The 20,249-nt window shown below is 37.3% G+C and overlaps 4 protein-coding genes across 6 annotated transcripts; 3 read left to right on the top strand and 1 right to left on the bottom strand.

Moving 5' to 3' along the window:
• The first annotated feature begins 923 nt into the window (after window positions 1-923).
• Window positions 924-3,970, top strand: LOC110859118. 2 transcript variants are annotated; one of them, XM_022107990.2, is made up of 4 exons: window positions 925-1,538; window positions 2,135-2,400; window positions 2,916-3,012; window positions 3,091-3,970. In XM_022107990.2, the coding sequence occupies exons 1-4, from the start codon at window positions 1,445-1,447 to the stop codon at window positions 3,480-3,482; spliced, it is 849 nt and encodes a 282-aa protein (XP_021963682.1). In that variant the 5' UTR covers window positions 925-1,444; the 3' UTR covers window positions 3,483-3,970. The 2 variants fall into 2 exon arrangements, with proteins under 2 accessions (XP_035715169.1, XP_021963682.1); XM_035859276.1 differs by having other exon boundaries at window positions 924-1,538; window positions 2,916-3,970.
• A 3,556-nt stretch (window positions 3,971-7,526) lies between these two features.
• LOC118438689 lies at window positions 7,527-11,286 on the top strand. Its single transcript, XM_035859271.1, has 2 exons — window positions 7,527-8,334; window positions 8,611-11,286. Exons 1-2 carry the CDS (start codon window positions 8,205-8,207, stop codon window positions 10,902-10,904), a joined length of 2,424 nt encoding a protein of 807 aa, XP_035715164.1. The 5' UTR covers window positions 7,527-8,204; the 3' UTR covers window positions 10,905-11,286.
• Window positions 11,287-12,292: 1,006 nt separating this feature from the next.
• LOC110859120 lies at window positions 12,293-15,177 on the top strand. The gene is made up of 3 exons (XM_022107992.2): window positions 12,293-12,611; window positions 13,058-13,600; window positions 14,586-15,177. The coding sequence occupies exons 1-3, from the start codon at window positions 12,443-12,445 to the stop codon at window positions 15,092-15,094; spliced, it is 1,221 nt and encodes a 406-aa protein (XP_021963684.2). The 5' UTR covers window positions 12,293-12,442; the 3' UTR covers window positions 15,095-15,177.
• A 571-nt stretch (window positions 15,178-15,748) lies between these two features.
• Window positions 15,749-18,526, bottom strand: LOC118438669 (interferon-induced, double-stranded RNA-activated protein kinase-like). Of its 2 annotated transcripts, none has more exons than XM_035859252.1 (4): window positions 18,456-18,526; window positions 17,869-18,200; window positions 16,722-17,802; window positions 15,749-16,249 (listed from the first exon to the last, which is right to left on the bottom strand). In XM_035859252.1, the coding sequence occupies exons 2-3, from the start codon at window positions 18,159-18,161 to the stop codon at window positions 17,139-17,141; spliced, it is 957 nt and encodes a 318-aa protein (XP_035715145.1). In that variant the 5' UTR covers window positions 18,162-18,200; window positions 18,456-18,526; the 3' UTR covers window positions 15,749-16,249; window positions 16,722-17,138. The 2 variants fall into 2 exon arrangements, with proteins under 2 accessions (XP_035715145.1, XP_035715146.1); XM_035859253.1 differs by having other exon boundaries at window positions 17,869-18,195; window positions 18,456-18,506.
• Between the last annotated feature and the right edge of the window lie 1,723 nt (window positions 18,527-20,249).

Genomic DNA, 20,249 nt, shown 5'->3' with positions numbered 1-20,249 from the left:
CTAAAATGACATCGGTTTCAGAAGTTTTGGGGTCAATGCAACTTTTTATAGTTTAATATAAAGTTAATTTTTGGCAGCACAAAATTATCGATTTGAAAAAAATATTAGCGAAAATTTTGAGAATGAAGCATGTGACAGATTTAGTAGTGAAATTTTGACTTCACATTTTGACAAATGCTAGGAGCATGAACTTGAAATTTAATTTTTACAAGTAAAACTTGAAATTTTGACTCCGTATTTGGAATATTTTATTAAAAATGTGGCTTAAAATCTTACTCAGATTGTCGACTCATACTTCTTTCGTACATACTTCCTGGTAAAAAAAATGCAACTCTCATACTTTATTTGCTAGTACATTATACACTATAGATCAAAAATTAGCGAATTCATGTTTAAGGAAATTTATTCTGAAAAATAGCAAATGAATTAACTTTTTTAATCAATATTTTTTTGTAGTACCAAAAATGAACTTCATACATATTATTGTATGAAAAGTTGAATTTATTCCAAAACTCATGAAATTTATGCCATTTTATAAATTTACATTTAAAAACATTGAACTGGGGTAGAGTGCAGATCAAAACTCTATGATACATCAAATCCTCATCTAATAGCACCTTAAGAAATAAACAGTGTGAGTTTGTTTGTTGCCGAGGACTTGATAATATTTCTCATCCGCCTGCATCAAGCAAGAGAAGACAATCAACAATTTTTCAAAACCGGTCGTGGACTAGTAAACTAAACTAAACCCACGTTTTGCCAGCCCAACATATCATCGCCATAAGCTACATACGAGTCTACTAGTCTTTCTGGTAGGCAAATAATACAATTTTGTTATGAATCCGTCCCATGCAAAAATTAAGATCCAAAAACCAAACCACTAACTAACTAACTAACTATTGAATCAAAGAGATTTTCGATACATTTAACTAATAACAAGGCACCCATCCTAACGACAACACAACTGAGGCGGATTGAATTTTAATTTATTTAAAAAATTTGGACGACGAATTTTAATTTCGATTTCAACCAGTTTCCACATACGTATCATTATCAAGGTGATTTCACTTGGTCATCTTCGATATGATGCGTTGTTACTACCGCAAAATGAGACGAGATGACCATTAGCAGTGCAACACCAGCAGCAGTGGTCAGCAAGCAGCATCATCATCAGAGCAAAAAGTGCCGTGGAAAACCGTTTTTTTGTGAGAAAAGTGAATTTACTTTTGTGAGTGCATTTGGTTTTTGGTAATAATTGCATCCATTCACGTGATCCACCACCTCCGAGTAAACAGAGGAAGGAGTAAATTTTTTTAGGAAATTTGGCTTTTGAAAAAGAAGAAACCAATAATAATGTGAGCGACTTTCTTATTTTGGAAAATATGTGTGTGTGTGGTGGGAGAGAGAGAAGAAAATAGTGTAGTTTACGATTAAAGGACAAGAAATGTACATCTTTCGACTCTTTGGGGTGGCCGTTCTCATCCCACTGATTTCTGTGGGGTTGTGTGCCAAAGATTCGGGAGGAGGAGGAGGCAAAGGTATGCAAATTAGTGTAGGATTCATTTCCACAATTGGCAAAATCGACACATTTTTAAGCATTTCTGTCCTCGGGGAATTTATTTTAAAATTCTGCACGACGAATTTGTAGAGCAGGTAGTTGTTGCCAATTTTTGAAAATGTACACTCCAAATCTTGACATTATTTTAATGAGAATCAAGGTTGAAAAGCCTTCAGAATAATTGGAACTGGCTTAAAAACCTTGCCAAAATCGTGAAAATCAACACATGCTTAATCATTTCTCCGCTCTGGGAATTTATTTTAAAATTCTGAACAACAAATTTGCCGTCAGTGAGTTGATTAATGGAATGGCGTTGAGTTTTTTCAGTCAGTTTCGACGAGTTCCAATTTTTCTGAAGGCTGCTTAACCTTGAGATCTCGTCCTTCCAAAAGTGTCAAAATCGGGAGTGTATATTTTCAAAAAATTGGAAACTCCCTGCTCTACAAATTCGTCGTCCAGAATTTTAAAATAAATTCCCAGAGGAGAGAAATGATTAAAAATGTGCTTATTTTGACGATGAGTAATCGAGCCCTACGTTAAAATGTACAACGTGTCAATATAATTAATATTGTCCAGGGAATAAATTGCGGCATCTCTCACATCACAATGAAACTGGACCGGTCACGTTTCCAGCTGTCAACACGGTTCCAGACAACAACGCGACGGACTCCATATCTCCGCGAAGGTCCTCTTTTGACTCGATGAACCTCGACGTCAAACCGATTTCAAATTCGACACGTGTCGAGAGACGCTTAATTTTCGATGAGGGTGAAGGACGAGGAATTATTTATGAATTTCTTAACCTCTCCTGGCTTTTTACGCTGCTGTGGAAAGCAATCTCGGTAAGGAATGGTTATCTTTGAATTTTATTGATTTTATGGTGCGGCGCAAATCTTTTTCAAAAAATATATAAATTGATTGCATAAATATTTCTGTTATTTAATACAAAAAAAACTAATTATTTTACTATTGACAAAAAAGTTTAGGGTCAAATTTAACGATTTTATTTAAATTTTAAACTTAAAGAATTAATCGTTTGAGGACAAAATGGAATATTTTTGCCTTATTTTCGTAAACATTTTCAACGATTTTTCCCAAAATCCTGCAAAATTATTAATTAATACGTCACTAATTAAATATGTTCCCATGTTGTAAAGCTACGCCAGGAAAAAATTAAATGTTGGCTGGAATTTAAAGAATGTATGATTCTGGAAAAATACTATATTTTTGCGTGTTGTTTTCCTAAATTTATCACAAATTCGCATATTTTGGCGTTATTTTCGTAAATATTTTCATAAATTCTGCCGTATTATCATTAATTAAGACGTCACTAATAAATAATGTCCCCATTTTTCAGAGCTACGCCATCGTGGCCATCGTGAACGTACTGCTCACCCCGCTTTTGAAGAAATTCGGGTGGGGCGGGCCGTACTGGGAGACGTCGATCAATCTGGGTAATTCCGGCGATCAACACTTATTCAATTTTGGTCCCAGTCTTAAGAAATTCAGGCTGTCTTTTGCGGACAATAAAGGTTCCTCGAAGGCTGACATGCATCAAGAAGGGTCCGGTGGTGGGATGCCCCCTTCCAAAGGGGCCTGGGGACCGCAACCACTCCCCCCGCAAATGCATGGTCACCAGCAACCCGGGCATGTCGGCTTCAATCCGCACCACACCGGGCCGGGTTGGCTTTCTTATGACCAGGCCGCCCTCGCGATGCCCTATGTCGACAAGTATTCCATGAAAGCGGCGAAAAAAGCGCAGAAATATACGAAGAAGGCGCAGAAGTATGCGCACAAAGCGAGCAAATACGCGGCCAAGGCGCAGGCTGCGAAATTGTCGATGAAACCGTTGTATGCGAATGGGTTTATTCACCCGGGTGCCGCGACGGTCCCGGGAGTGCCGGCGTATGGGTGGGGAAAGTGATGGGAGAATGGAAAGTGAAATACGTGGACTGAGATACAAAATTGATATTTATTTTTTGGAAATTTTGCGAGGATTTTTATGATATTTATTACGAAATTTGATAGCATTTTAATGATATTTTATTTATTTTTGAAATATTTACGACTTGCCAAGCTTTAGTTAGTGGAGATTTTTGAAAAAAATGCAATTTGTATGATTAAGAATTTTATGAAATTTTGTTCGCAAAAACCATTTGTCAATGCAAAATATGTAATGATTTAAAAATAAGTGAAGTACATATGTATTTATTTATTTTATTTATTGTTTTTAAAATTGTGTGTAAAATTAAATTGATTTATGTTTTTGTGGGTTAACGACAAATGACAAAGTAATAATTTTGAAATATTTATTTTATATTGTAAATTTTATAAAATTTTGTGACACATCAACTTTTTGTCAATGCAATTCCAAATATGTGAAATATGTATAATAAAAATGAATTTACCCTATTTTTGAAATTTGGTTTGCGGCATTAAATGAAATCATTGACAAGTTTTTGATTTCTACTTTTTTTTACTGATAATTAGACACGTACCATTTTAACGACTCTTCTTCATCTTCTTCTTTTTAGCGTCACGTCCAAAATAATGAACTACTAAACTTGATTATTCCGGTCGCCATAAATTAATGTCTGATTATTCCGGTTGCCATAAATTAGTCCATGATTACGATTAAAAAACGTGTGCCAATCAATCACGTACAAATTATGTGCAACCTTCCCAAATTCAATTCGGCGCAACCTTTCACCACTGGGGGTTAATTTCCACGACACGACCTTCCTCCCATTGATTCGACATGCTTCAAAATTTGAAACAACTTCGAAACGCGACTTGTTTTACGGCATGTCAAATTTACTTTTAAAACCTACCTGCCCAGAATCAGACCCATTATTAAATTACATTCACACAAACGTGACATGACTGACGAGTAAGTATAATTAACTTTTTTCTTGTTTTAACCGTAATATTATTGAAATTGAGGTGTAAAAATGAAAATCCAATATTGATTACAGAGAGTTTTGCATATTGTGATCCACCTGCCAATTTACTAGAATTTTTGCATATTGCAAATTCATCCACCTGCCAATTTACATGTGTGTAGAGTTGGTCGAGTTTCAAAAATGGCACTTTGTTAATTTCTTAATAAAATAAAACCGGAAATTCTTGAAGAGAAATAAGTATGCAAATATTTTTTAGTTCGATAAAAATTATTGGGACTAAACTGAAATTAATATGCAGAGGGGAATTTGCATGGCGAGTTATCAATGAGTTACTTATCATCGATTAAGACGGCATAATAAATCTGACAAGAAATGACAACGTCGTGTCACTAGTCAGCATCAAATCTGCACTTTTTTGCGGCTAAATAAGCATATTTGTTTGCAGTATGCACAACAGGTCTCGCTTAGTGAGTAAGATGATTTGTACTGAGGGGACAGGTCAGCTTATTTAGCGGAACCATGCAAAAAACAGAAGTCAATTTGTAATTTATACAAAAATTGCTAAATTGTTGGGTGCACGAACATGTCAGTCGTCAGTCACAAGTTTTTTGGTTGCTTGTGGGTAAACATGAACGTATATGTGAACGTATAATGTGTGACAGGAGGATGTTTAGTGAAGATGACGATGTATGTATGGGACGTGACATGTGATGCACAAAGTTAAATAAGTAAAAAATAATCTGATAACATGCACATTTATAGTGGAAAATGAAGTACAGATATTTAAAATTTGACTGTATAATCGAGCCTTCGAGTACTCATTTTGGAGATTAAGAAAAGATGGGATACGTATTTTTGGAAAATTCTTTAAATACAAATCTCATAATTTTTGTAAAATGTGTAAATAAATACGATCAGGTTGAATGTATGTGTTTTAATGTTATTCATGAATGCATTGTGGAAAACGAAGAATTTAAAGTTTGAGTCAAAATGTTTGACTTAATAATAAAGCTTTGGAGTATTAATCTGCACTCATTTTGAACATTAGGAAAAGATGGAATACGTATTTTTGGAAAATTTCAAAATAAAAATCTCATAATTTAGGTATGTAAAGTGTGCATGTAAATAAGATTAAGTTGAATGTTTGGTCAACTCCCACGCTGATGAAAAAGGAAAATACTTCCAAAATTCCTTTTTACGAATTAACATGAGTAATTAATTCCTGCGAACTTTCTCACCCTTGTGAATCATTGCATCCGGTTTGTCCTTCCCTAAAATATTTCCTTGATGAGTAATCGAACCTGCACTGATTATGGGTTAGATATATCTCAGTTTTTGACCCCTAGAAATTTACTTTTCGTCGTTATATTGTACCGTAACTGGAAGAAGACTGGAATGAGATGGCACATAATGAATGGATAATAAATACATATGTGTGATCACTCCACCCACAGTAAAATTAAGAAGAATGGGATGAGATAGCACATAATTGCACCCACAGTAAAGTATCGTTTAAAGGACAAAGGTATAAACAATGCATAAATATGTACATTACATGCACACCTTGTGAGAAGAATTTTGGAATGTACATTTCATGAATTAATTACTCAATAAAAGTTGACATTTTTTGTATCAGACAAATTGTAAAGTGTAAAAGTTACATGGCTGTAGTTTTATTTTGTAATGAAAAGTATTGCCGTGAACATGATTTTCCTTGTACATAGTCCGACCATAAGTTCCCGTGAATGCATTTCCGGTGATAAAGCCCAAAGTATTAGAGCTATCTGATAGAAATTTTTGTGGATGAACAAGGTATTAATCTTGTTTAGAAATCATAACTTCGTTTTCACAATTTCCTCCATGGGCTTGTACACAAGACATAAGTCGTGGCGAAAACTGCTCGATCGCGGCACGCACGGATTTCCAGGGAAAAGCGCCAGATCTTCAGTAAGTGCGACCTCAGCCCTTCCACACTTGGGTGAAATTTAGAGCATACTTGTACCTATAATTTTCACCACCAGTCATAATTTAGGGGATTAAGGTCTGCAGATACTGAGCACCGTTCTACGGATGAAAAAAAGTCATGAAAATTCGTCTGAAGCCAGTTTTGGACAATTTTGCACCTTGCGCAGGAACAGGGTCTTGTTGAAAGGTCCAATGTCGATTTTCGGAGGGTCCAGGGTTCAGGTTATTAACGTTTGGCTTTAGGACACTCTCAAAATAATTCTTGGCTTCAACTTGTACCCTTTGCGATAAAAAACAGAGATTTCATTTCTCCAGCCAACTTGCTCCCATGCACACCACGGTGATGACTTCGTATTGACTTCCGCATACTTAAACGGATGTCAGACTTCTGTACAACAAATATCTGGCCTTTTTTTCTATTAAATTTTTTGCCAACGGTGAAAAGTCTGAAATACTTTTGGCACGAAAATTGGCGCGTACCACGATCAACCTGTGGCCGTCACGAGTTATGTCTTGTCTAATTGCCCGTGGACGAAATCTTGACAAAGAAGTTATGATTTCTAAACAATATTAATACCTTGTTAATCCATAAAAATTTCGAACAGATAGCTCTAATACTTTGGGATTTATTACCGGAAATGCATTCACGAGAACTTATGACCCCACTATGTACATAATAACATCTAATTGTAAATACGTACATACGTGCTCAGACGTACATACGTGTTAGATATCTAATATTTGAAAACCTTATATGATTTTTTGCCTAGTCCCCCAAAAACCGTGAGCGACTACGTGGTGGGAGGAAAAAGGGGGTCAGTGTTACTAACTTCTCCTCTGTGTCAAGTTATGCTGAACTTGAGAATCTGGTGGAACTAGGATCTGGTTTTCTCCCCAAGAACCAACCCAGTCTGGTTTCTGTCCCATAATGAAGAAGAATTCGCATGCATGAGGAAAAATTCACCTATGTATTTGCAACTAACTAACTTTACTACCGCTTTCAGATCACTACGTCCACCTTCCTAACTTCCTTACGGTTTGGATTAAATATGAAGAAAAAACGCACCTAATAGTATAGAAATGATGGCAGTAGTTGACCAACTGGTAGGCCGGTCGTAAGGACATAACAGGTTACCAGAAACCTCTAAGAGGTTAAAACTTAACGATAGATATGTGGGTTTGGTTGGTCACCCGATTGAATGGCATGGCTTGGGTTTTACATACGATTTCAAAGTCAGCCTCAAGTTTATAACCTTTCCTTATTGAATTTGGATTTAAACTTGAACGGCAAAACTACATTGTAAACCTTTCCCTTACAAAAGCTGGGTTAAACCGAGGTTTACATTGTTTTTATGTATAATCAAACTCGGCATTTTTTGCGTAATTATTTCAATTTGAATTTACAACATGATAGAGTTTAATTTAATACAGAGTCACAGTTTTATTCGTACGGAGTTAAGAGTGAGAGTTGCCTTATTGTAGGAATATTTAGGGATGGTAGTGCTACATGGGATTAGTCATATAGTTGAAATTCGTATGTGCATATGTATTTATGTACAATGAGACGGTGCGTTGAGCATGAAAATGTTGCAGATTTCAAATTAGTGCGAAAGGTGACGGATTTTTGAAAAAGTAAAAGTGCTGTGAATAATTATTTACGGTGACAATTTGTATTGTTATAATGTGCAAGAAGGAACGAATTGAGTGACTTTTTAATCTTAAGTGAATAATTAGTTAAGTTTGTGGGGTTAAAAATTTTGACAAACTTTTGTTTCAAAATGTGGCCCTTTAAAAGACTAAATTTTCGAATAAATAGTGTACTTTTACTGGTGGTGGTGCTTATCGGAGGAGGGACGCTTACCGGGACGAATTCGATTGGTGGGAGGAGACACATTTTAAGCAGTAATGGTAAGTAGACAAATACTAAATTTTGCACGTGAGAGTTTTGCAAATAATTTTTTGCACGTATTTAAGAAACAAAATCATTACATTTTGGATAGAGTTTTGCAAATAAATTTTTGCCATTTTTAGGAAGAAAATTGTTCAATTTTGTGCTTAGTTTTTCAATAATTTTTATCTTTGCCATTTTAAGGAAAAGAAATCATGAAGTTCTGCAAATAATTAAAATCATTCAATTTTGACGTGCAAGTTTTGCAAATAATTTTTATTTTTTGCCATTTTTAGGCAGAAGATTGTTCCAAGTCATTCCAAAATCTGGGAATTGTCTGCACGGGAATTGTACCGGAAACGTGGCCAGCGAAAAATTGAGACTGATTAAACGAGCCTCCGTCGTAAAAGATTACGGATCACATTTCTCCGTCGAGACGTACGTTCCTCCACAATTGTCGCACATTATGGATTTGGCGACGGGTAAAAAAGCGCAGGAAAATGAAATTTCAAAGGCGCAGATTGATCCTTCCCCGGCGTCATTCGCTCAGCGTGGCGGTGGTGAACAGTTCGACAATTTTGGACATGGTCACAACCTCCACCACCAAGGATTTGATACTGCGAACGACGCCATTCTCCAAGAACGGTACGACGACCAGATCGCGATGAGTGCAAATGTCCAGCAACAACAGCAGCAGTTTCAGCACGACGTGTCCCCCCTGGTCCCCACGCCAATTCCGGATTGGCCCCTGCCCACGCCGAATCATCATAATTATCCGGAAGAACAGCATGGTGCGTTCCAAGGACACAATTTGGGACAAGTGCACGGTTCACGAGAACAACAACACCCTGTATTCCAAGGGGGACAAAATTTGGAACATAATCCCGGACAAACGCAAAGTTTCCAGTTTACCTTAGATCCCAATAATGGACAAATGATTACTGACGAGACGTTGAGACAAGAAAATTTGTCCCCACCACCACCACAACCACATCATTACCAGTCGGAAGCAAATCAACACCCCCAAGAATATGCCCCCCATGCCCCACAGGAATTTAATACCGAACCTTTGGACCACTTCCCACCCGCACAAAACCGTCTGTACTCCCCCGAACTGCACAACTATCAAAGCCATCCCGGCTCCCAAATCGGGGGAAATATTATCGCCGCGATACCAAATCAAAATCATCCCCAAAATCTAAACCCCCAGGAAACCCACCCACTCGCAATCATCACCCCGACCGAAGGTCAAGTTCAAGGTCAAGATCAAGGTCAACTCAGCCGTGCCGACTATTACGACACTGACTATTTCCCATCTTACCACAGTGCCGGCTGGGCCGAGGGGGACGGATCCGGCTGGGCGTCCTGGGGGGAACCCCATCATTCCCACCACCACCACCCAGACTACCACGCCCTCAAAAAAAAGGAGGAACTCGTCGCCTCCCTCGTCGCTGAAGTCGCGTGGAAAGTGATTTCTTCCTACATCTTCGTCTTCATCGCAAACGCGGTTATCGGGCTTATCGGAAAATATCTAGGATTATCCGACTCCTTCTTAGAGACGAAAATCACCCTGGGGAAAGATGCCCGGCATCCCTTTGAACATTACGGGTCGGGTAATTCGGGGTCATCATCAGGGTCATCTTCAGGGTCACCTTCTCCCCCTCATAAAATGGGGAATCCTGGCGGTGGTGGGGGTAATTCCGGCTGGGGTAAGGACACCTATTACCCCAGCGATCCCCTCTACCACCCCGCCTCCGCCCTGTACCACCACCCAACCTACCAATACTACCCGAAGGGGACGGAGTACACCATGCTCGGCTATGATCAACATCATGCCGTCAAATATGCGAAAAAGTATGCGAAAAAATATGCCAAAAAAGCGGGGAAATATGGTCTCCGACCCAAACCGATTTTGCCGTATATTCCCTCCTACAATTATGGGGGGCATGAAGCAATTTCCGGGTGGGGACGGGGGGATCAGGGGGCGAAGGGGGACAAAAGTAAGGAGATCGTGGTACCCACGACGGCGCAGAAGGTGGACAAGTTGGGAAAAGGCGTCTCTTCCGAGAACAATAAGAACAATGAGGGGACGAAAGGAGGGTCGGATGAGGGGGGTGGCAGTGACGATGAGAGTGACGAAGAAGAAGGTGGTGGTGTCGATGTGGTCAAAATTGGGAAAAATGACACCGTGACACTGGACAAAATTGGACCTGTGATTAGTGACGATGCCGAAGAAACTGGGCAAACGCTGATACCGGAAGGAGAAGAAGTGACCTCGTCGTCGACGGTGGCGTCGGTTTTTTCGGAGTCACCAACGCTGGCAGAATTTAGTTCGACACATAATACAACGGAAGAAGTTGCGCCTGTGGCGTCGGCTGGATTTTCGTCGTCGTCGTCACCACCTACGCTGGAAGAATTTGGTCCTAAATATAATACGACAATGGACGAAGTTGTATTCCCCACTATTTCGACAACCGGAAGTAGTAGTACCGCTCTTTTTGATGATAAGAACAGTACGACGACGACATCAAATGATAATATCGCAATTATGACGACATCTCGTCGTCGTCCCAACTTCGACAATCATTAGCTATTCAAAATATTAGAGCTTTTTTGGGCTTTAATACGACTATTTTTGCATTATTTTCCACGCGTGATTAAGTTTGACGGGTTTATGATGATGCAAAATTCAATGCAATTTACAAAAGACTCGTATCGACCGATTTTTCAGGTTGTGTGTTTATGAGTTTCGTGTAATCACAAATTTTCAATAAATTTTGTGGGCACGAAAGATGTACAAATGTAGAAACGGATGAAAGTGTGTTTGTGTCGTGTTATTTATTAATTTTACATTTATTTATTATTTATTACTGTGTGGATGAATTGGTATGCACGTATGTATTTTTCGTATGAAAATGTTGACGTTGTAAAATGGGGAGTGGAATAAAGACAAAAGTGAGTTTTTATAATGATTTATTGCATCTTGCTTTACAAAAATGTTGAAATCGTTTGGTCTGCATATTGCACTTTTTCCTGACTGCTCTCATTCTCATCGAGTAGCTTACATTTTATTATGTACATAGGTATCACGGTCAAGGCAATTAGTTAAAATTTAATCAAATATGCCCAATTAAGATGGGGCGGATATCCTCGGAATAAAATGAAAAGCATGGGAAAATATTTCCGGTCAAGTTGAATATACGCACATTTGCATATTTACATATTTATGCAAATTTACACGAGGGATTTTTTCTACATTCTGTGAATTGCATATACGTTATTACCACTTCAGAGTAAGTAAATAGTTTGGTAGCATTGTGAGTTGCGAGTGACCGGTTGGATGGAACTGTGTGGTTAAGGTGCCATAGGATGCCGTTTGGAGCGTCATAGATTTTAAATCTCACTCCACCCTTATTTAATTTATTTAAATTAAAATTTCTAAAATGGTATCAATTTCATGAGTTTTTTGGGATAAATGCAACTTTTCATATTTTTATATATAGTTCATTTTCGGTAGAACAAAACTATCAAATTGGAAAAATTAGGGAATTCTTTTTGACGGAAATTTATTGTGAAAAAGTGGCAAATGAAGTATCAATTTTGTTCAAATTCATATTTTGGTAGTATCAAAAATTAACTTTACATTAAAGTATAAAAAGGTCCATTTATCCCAAAAACTCATAAAACTGATTCAATTGTTTTAGAAATTTGCATTTAATGACGCTGAAAATGGGTAGAGTGAGACTAAAAATCGATGCTACATCAAATCGTCATCCAATGTAACCTTAAGTAAATAAGTAAAAAAAACTGCAAATTATATTAAATGAATGGAAAATGATTCATCGCCCCACTCCTGGAAACCTGTGTCCCAATTCTTTTATCAAACGGATTATCGATTGATAAGTTTATCATTTTATTATGTAAATCAACAATCCGGACCCCGGAGAACTTAAACCTCACTGAAAATTTTATTAATCATGCAATCGTGTAAATATTTAAGGGTTAACAAAAAATATAATATGCATGAATGCATGCATATTTACATACTCAAATTTCATAAGTAGGAATCAGGAATCAGCAAAATGTTCAGAGTTCCGGTGACCCAAATTTTTTATCAAATAAAATAAAATGATGATCAAGCCACGCTTAAAACGGTTTTCACTTCATTTCGGAATTAAACTTACACATAAAAGATTTAGGAGCAGATTTCTCAAATTAAGCAAAATGTCGATATATTTTTTGCAAACTTTGACAAAGTTTCTACTATTGTGTGCACTCATAACCGAAATTTTTTCAGGTATGTAACTATTTTGGAAAAATACCAATACTGTAAGACTCATAGCCAAAATCGTCAACGAACGATTCTTTGTCAAAATCGTCTTAATCGTCAAAATCAATACATTTTTAATCAATTCTCCGCTCTGGGAATTTATTTTAAAATTCTGTACAACAAATTTGTACTCAGTGAGTTGATCAATTAATGGAATAACGATAAGTTTTTTGAGTCGATGAGTCCCAATTTTTCTGAAGGCTTCTTAACCTTGAGATCTCCTCCTTAAAAACGTGTCAAAATCCCGAACAATTCAATTCATTTCGTCCAAAATCTTTTTTTGTAAATTGGCAACTTTTGGCTTTACAAATTTTGAAACAAATTCCCAGAGGCGAGAAATGATTTTCAAAAAATGTGACAATTTTGGCGATGAGTCCTACCTTACAAAAATCTACTACATGCTTTATTTACAGCGGGATTAATACGACACCCCGAAGAAATCTCCGATATCTCCTCCCTCACCACCGACATCATCCTCGAAAGCCCCATCATAACCCAATGGGGGGAATGGGGCCCGTTTGACTACTGCCCTCCCGGAACCTACGCGGCCGGCATGTCCCTCAAAGTGGAACCTTATCAAGGCGACGATGACGACACGGCGTTAAACGGGATCAAACTCCTCTGCATTCCGCCCGGCTCGAACAACTTTTCTGATTCGGTGGAAATCTCGAGCTCCGTGAACCAGTGGGGGTTCTGGGGGAAGACGCAGTACTGCGATGCCGGCGTGGTCACCGGGTTCCAACTCAAGTCGGAAGTTTACCAAGGGGGGAGCAAGCGACGGATCAAGGATGACGACACGGGGGCCAACGGGTTGCGAATTTTCTGCTCAAATCTCCCGAACGGGGGATATTTGGAGGACGTCGGGGGCGAATGGGGGGACTGGACGGCGCCACAGAAATGCTTGTCGCAACAAGCGGTCTGCGGGATTCAGACGCAGGATCAGGAGTATGTTGGGAGTGAGTAAATCGTTTAAGAAATTTGTGTATGCTTGATTTTTCATGAAATTTTTGACGGATTTATGGCAGAAATTGTCAGAAAACTAGAAATAGATAAGAAATATTTACGAAAAAGAATGCGTGAAACTGAATTTTCTAGCTGCTTAATAAATGATTTTTGCCGAATTATGAAGAATGGCAGAAATTTAAGGAAAGTAAACAGATTTACGAAATAAGATGCCTGAAAATATAGATTTTTTTGCTAAATTATTTTATATTTTATTGTTTTTTATCTAAAGTATTCACCAAAAATAATGTCAGAAATATTTGGAAAATATTTACGAAAACCTAGAAATATTAGAAAAAATTAAATGCTTTTGAAACAATGGTTGGAATACGCATATTTCAAATGATCCTAGAAGAATGGAACATCTTTTACTAATTAAAATTAATACTACAGAAATAATTTTTTTCATAAAGGTCGTTAAAGTTTTGGTAATTAAAAAAATCTTTAAATATATTTTTTATAGCCGAAATATTTATAAAGTGCTAAGGAAAATCAAGAAATATTGGAACTTTTTATATATTTTTGACATTTTTATTTGTATTTTATATTTACACATTTGTCAAATAAAACTAGTAATACATCTTTTTCAAATAAAATAAATACTTCACAAATACATATTTTGCTAAAAGACGTCAAAGTATTCACAATTTAAAAAAATATTTACAATAATTGAAAATTTACATTTTAACAAGTGTTAAAAAATAGTTGAAATATTTTGCAAAGTACTTAGGAAAATTTAAAAATAGTTGAAATATTTGCAAACTATTTAAGAAAATTTAAAAATATTGATAAATTTTAGTAATCTCGTCAGATTTAGTGCCTCGTTAAGTTTCAAAATAAATCTGCTGAGAATCTACACAAAAAATTGCAATTGGATGCAAATAATTGCAATTAAAAAGGATTATTTCATGCAATTTTTTTTCAATTTTGTTTTTTGAGGTGGCGACGACACCGCTTTAAACAACGTGCGAATGAAGTGCTGCACCCTGACCAATATTGGGTCCACCTGTGACCCCACCGACCACTGGGAGACAATCCTGGAATGTGACAATACTCTCAGTGAGTCACCCTTGACCTGCACTTATCAGAAGAATCGCGGCATCTCGAGGTCATCCATGGCGTCGGAAAGCGTCCTCAACGAGCACAGCGTCATGACGGACATCGGCTTCACCTCGTCCCTCCTGTATAACGGATTGTCGCTAAATTTCGCAGCGAATTTGAGCGCTTCTTCCGCGACGGGATATTCCTGGAGGAGCGAGACGTCGGAAACGTTTCACGAGTCGGTCACCACGACGGCGGAATTTGTCGTCCCGGGCTGCACGAAGGCCAGGTTGAGCCAAGCGGTGGGAAATTGTGGGGCTTTTTCGGTGTATACGAATTACTTTAGGAAGGAGGATTTATTACCGGGGACTAATATTGTGGTGGAAGCGACCCTGTTTTCTGATTAAGAATAAAATGTTAAAAAAATGAAATGTGATTTTGGAAAATTTATAATTTTTGATAAATTTTTAATAAATTATTTCCTGCTCAACATGCGTATGCAAATAATTTTTTAAATTGCATGTTAACAAACTATGAATTCTTGCTTATTGAGGTACACATACATAAATTATGATTGCACTTATTTCGAAATTTTTGAGGGAACTTTACAGATGATTTTTTTCATGAAAATTCCCTCTTTTTTGTAACGTAAACTTTGCAATTTATTTTTCATCTCGCGAATTTGAATTTGAATTTCGTCATCTTGGGACGAATTTGAGCGCGTCTTCGGCGACGGGATATTCTTGGAGGAGCGAAACGTCCGAAACGTTTCACGAGTCGGTCACCACGACGGCCGAGTTTGTCGTCCCGGGCTGCACGAAGGCCAGGTTGAGCCAAGCGGTCGGAAATTGTGGGGCTTTTTCGGTGTACACGAATTACTTTAGGAAGGAGGATTTACTTCCGGGGACTAATATTGTGGTGGAGGAGACGCTGTTTTCTGATTAGATGAAGAAATGAATTGTATAAAAAATGGGGATCCGGGAGTAATATGGACGATACGAATGTGGACATTTATAAGAAGATTTATGTATATTACAATAAATTACATGTTCCATGAAATATGCAAATAATTCGTTTTATACACGTTAATAAATCATGATTTACGTATGTATAAATTTAAATTGTAGCTTAATACTACCGGGACAAATAAGCATTATGGTTTCGGATAAAGTTTAACGAGAGATAGCCTTTTCCTTTTTGAAATGCCATTTAGAAATTCTTTAACTTGCACCGGAAATGCTTTCAGAGTGAAAATAAACTAGCATAATAAAAACGTATGGTTGTATTTTTCATGTTAAAAATTTCATAAAATTTTCTGTTGAGTATTTACGCACGTTAAGTGGGTATTTTATATTTGCTAAAATACAGAGTTTGAGATGAGTCTTGATGTAAGTTAGCGTTGAAAATATAATTTTTAAAATTACGCAAATCATCGAGATTGAGGGCAAATGTGGCCAAATTCTTGTGGTATTAACACATGTAAATCTAAATCACCTCTTACTAGTCATATATACGTTACTAGCCACTATTTCCTTTGCTTGACCCGGCAGAGTTGGCGTTATCTAGAAAAAATAACAAAAAATTACTTCAATTTAAGGTTCCCATGGATGACGCGTTGGCGCGTAATCTCACTCTGCCCCTATCCAATGTATTCAGATGCAATTTCTAAAATCGGATCAACTCCATGAGTTTTGAGATAAATGCAACGTTTGATATTTTAATGTAAAGCTAATTTTTGGTACTACCAAACCTTGGTGTTTTGAAAAATTAGAAAATTCATTTTTGAAAAAAATTAGTGTGGAAAAAGTAGCAAATGAATTTTCTAATTTTTCAAAACACCAAGGTTTGGTAGTACCAAAAATTAGCTTTACATTAAAATATCAAACGTTGCATTTATCTCAAAACTCATGGAGTTGATCCGATTTTAGAAATTGCATTTGAATCCATTGGATAGGGGCAGAGTGAGATTACGCGCCAACGCGTCATCCATGGGAACCTTAAACATGGTCATTCATTCTGAAAGAAAAAAAAAACCTGAATTGTTGTCCTCCTTCATATTTTCCGCAAGTAAAATCAAAGCCCGCAGAAACAAATCAGCTACGCCATCATCCAACTGATCACCACCTGACGCAATACCGCTATCAGCCTCCACCATCATCTCTTCTCCATTTTCATCAACTTTAATTTTTGCAAAGGTGTGGATTCCAGCGTGGATAATAGACTCAATAAAACAGCTTGCACATCTATACTTTCCTTTTGGGTCCTGGCAGTCCACACATTTGAAATAGTGTGAAACTTCTCTACCAGGAATATTTAATGCTTCACAGCACTTTTCACAGTTGCGAACTTCAACAAAATCATGCTGTTTATCGTGACTGTTTACACGGGTATCATAGCATTCGCGGCAGTAGTTGAAATTTGGACAGGCCTTACATTTCCATCGCTCCCCAGTTATGAAATCTTTATCGCACCCATCACAACCAACGCCAAAATGGGGGCCATGCAATTGCTCGCTAGAATGAGAAGGGAAATTGTGATCATCATTTTTATTATTTCCACAACTTTTTTAAGATTTGGTCGATCCACGGGACTATTAGCCAGCAACGAACAGCATAGTTCTTTGGCTTCGATATTCTGTTCAAACCGGATTGGGAACTTTTTTTCTATTCGGATATGGTAAATCGTCTCCACATATCTGTGTTCTGGTATGGGACATAATAATTCGACAAGTATGATTCCCAGTGGATAAATATCGACTTCTTCCCCGTAGACGCCAGTCATCTGTTCCGGCGCCATGTAAGCGACTGTTCCACAGGCAGTATTTTTCAGATCGACAGCTGAGTAGCGCTTTGATAAGCCGAGATCCCCTATTTTTATTGTTCCTTTATCTTTCAAGCTGATAAAAATATTTTCCGGCTTGATGTCACGGTGAAAAATTTTTTGTTTGTGGATATGTCCTATTCCTTTGCAAATCTGTTTGAAATAGCTAAGCGATTTTATCTGTCTTAGAATAGACCTATCCGTTAACCCTTTATTGATGTAGCTTCTCAAGTTTTCGGAACACAGCTCCATTTGTATGCAAAGAATATTAATTGGAGCCGCTACATTTAAGAATCTATAAAATTATACAATAATAGTTACCCAGTCACTACGTATGGTAATATAAAAAAAAGTCCGGTACCCAAAATTTGGATGACATTTTTGTATTTCTTCAAGCTCCCTTTTACGCAGCAAGTCGATCCAACTGTACTTGTAACACACTACATTTTTATGGGATGGAATTTGTGCAAAATTAATTGCTTCTCGTTTTATTCGATCAGCCTCTTCAGTATTGATTGGTAGCTTTATCAATTTTATGGCGTAATCAAGTCCATCCAATTTGTGTTTTGCGGAAAGAACCAATCCAAATGCACCCTGACCAAGGAGTTTACTAACCTCGAAGTCATTATTAATTCTCGAATTGTTGGCACCCATTATTAACTTTGCGGGAATATATAAATGACAATTCCTACACTCAAAATAAGGTAGTAATGAATCATTACCATGCGGAATGACTATGTGGCTCTACCACGTCGGTTACGATTTGTCGTAGAAATGGTAATAATAAGTTCAGGGAAATTCAAATTCATTACCAAATATTAAGGAAGTGAATACCATTATGTATTAAATTTGAATTTCCCTGAACTTATTATTACCATTTCTACGACAAATCGTAACCGACGTGGTAGAGACGTATAGTGATTCCGCATGGTAATGATTCATTACTACCTTATTTTGAGTGTACTTGAATACTAACCAGTGAGTGAGGGGGATTAATTTCTTATTTTACTTGAACAAGCTGATACATCATTCTGGTCACCATTTCCCGTGAATAATCAACTCAAGGTAAATAAGATAACCAGAAAATATTTTAATACCGCATTCATCATGATGCGGTTATGACAATCCTTTCCAATGTATTTTATGATGAGGTATATTTATTTAGTACAACTGATTACAAAGCATAAGCAACTTAATCATTTGACATGTTTATGGATAATTGTATAACAGATATATGCTATACAACCAGGGTTTCGATTGGTAAAAACCAAATTGACCAGGACAGCGGGAAAAAGTGGGAAAAAGGCATTTTTACCACCCACCCAAAATGGGTGGAAAATGGGAAAAATGGAAGAAATGGGAAAAACTCTGGTTTTGGGGCAATCCGAAACAGCTTCTTTAAAACCTAAGATTTTCAAAATTTAACCTCATATTCATATTCTCCATCAAATTCTGAGAAAATTAGTTGGTAATACGGTTCAAGTCGAACAATCTCTAAAATTTACATGTATTCATATGGGAAAATAGGAAAATAATTAAAACTGATCAAAAGTGCCCGTATTACATATCAAAATTTTCAGAAATTCGTGGAGATCACGAATATGAAGTCTAATTCCGGAAATATTGATTATTAAAGAAGTTAGCTTTCCCCACAACTAAATACATGGGCAGCCATATTTCCCATTTTGGACGGTAAAAACCGTTTTTCCCGGTTTTTACCACTTTTTCCCACCTGCCGTGGTAAAAAAAACGTTTTCGACGGGAAAAGCGAAACCCTGTATACAACAATTAAAATCCATTCCAACAAATTCCCATGTTGACACACACTTATCTAACTTCGTGCATTCTAAACACGGCCATCCTACACACAGAAATATGCATACTGCTTGCTAACTAAATACTATACTCTCAATATCTACGTGCTAAAATTATCCTTTAAGATTACCCTTGGTAGGTATTATGCCTAACGAGTATAAAGTCCGGGTCCGCGTCGCTGCTCTGAGGTCTGGGCTTGAAAGTTTCGTGCCGTTTCACCACTCACGCCAACGTGGCGTGGTGAAATGAGCTAAGGCCTTTTTAAAGATCGCAGCCACTTCATTAAAATAATGTAACAAATGCACTTATCTTTCATTTAAAATTAAGATGACCAAAATCGGTTGAGAAATAAAAAAGTTTTCCCTTTGACATAAAAGTCGTGTTGCATAAGGTATAATCTTAAGGGAGCTGGTCGCATGGTAATACCCACTCAACACTTTGGATTAGTTGGAAAACAAAACAAAAATTACTTTTATGGTTGCTCTCTTTGAAAAGAGTTATTAAACCATTAATGGCTGCCGGAGTACATATATGGCAACCGTCATATATCAATAACGAGCATTACCGTTCTGGTGATGAAAATTGACCGCGCATAAACAAACTATTACTACAGAGGTCGACGACGCCGACCTCACGCCGCCATACGCCGATAGCATTTTTTACGCGCCGCCGCCGCCGAAAAATTTGATTTCCTATTCCTTTAACATTGTGACGCCGCGCCGCCGACGCCGAAAATTTGTCGGCGTCGACCTCTGTACTACTACTACCGACCCCGTAGGAAATTACTATTAAATCTATGCCACAGTATGTATATATGTACGACTACCGGATTTTTTAGAGTACCGTAAAACCTCTATTTATAGCTCTATTCTAATTATAGCCGGTCTCCAAATATAGCCGGGTCTAGAGACCAAAATTTCAAAATCT

Source organism: Folsomia candida, unplaced genomic scaffold (assembly GCF_002217175.1).
Source record: "Folsomia candida strain VU population unplaced genomic scaffold, ASM221717v1 Fcan01_Sc024, whole genome shotgun sequence".
Taxonomy (NCBI): domain Eukaryota; kingdom Metazoa; phylum Arthropoda; class Collembola; order Entomobryomorpha; family Isotomidae; genus Folsomia; species Folsomia candida.
The sequence above is the reverse complement of the archived record's forward strand: the minus strand, read 5'-3'. Positions and strand labels throughout refer to the sequence as shown.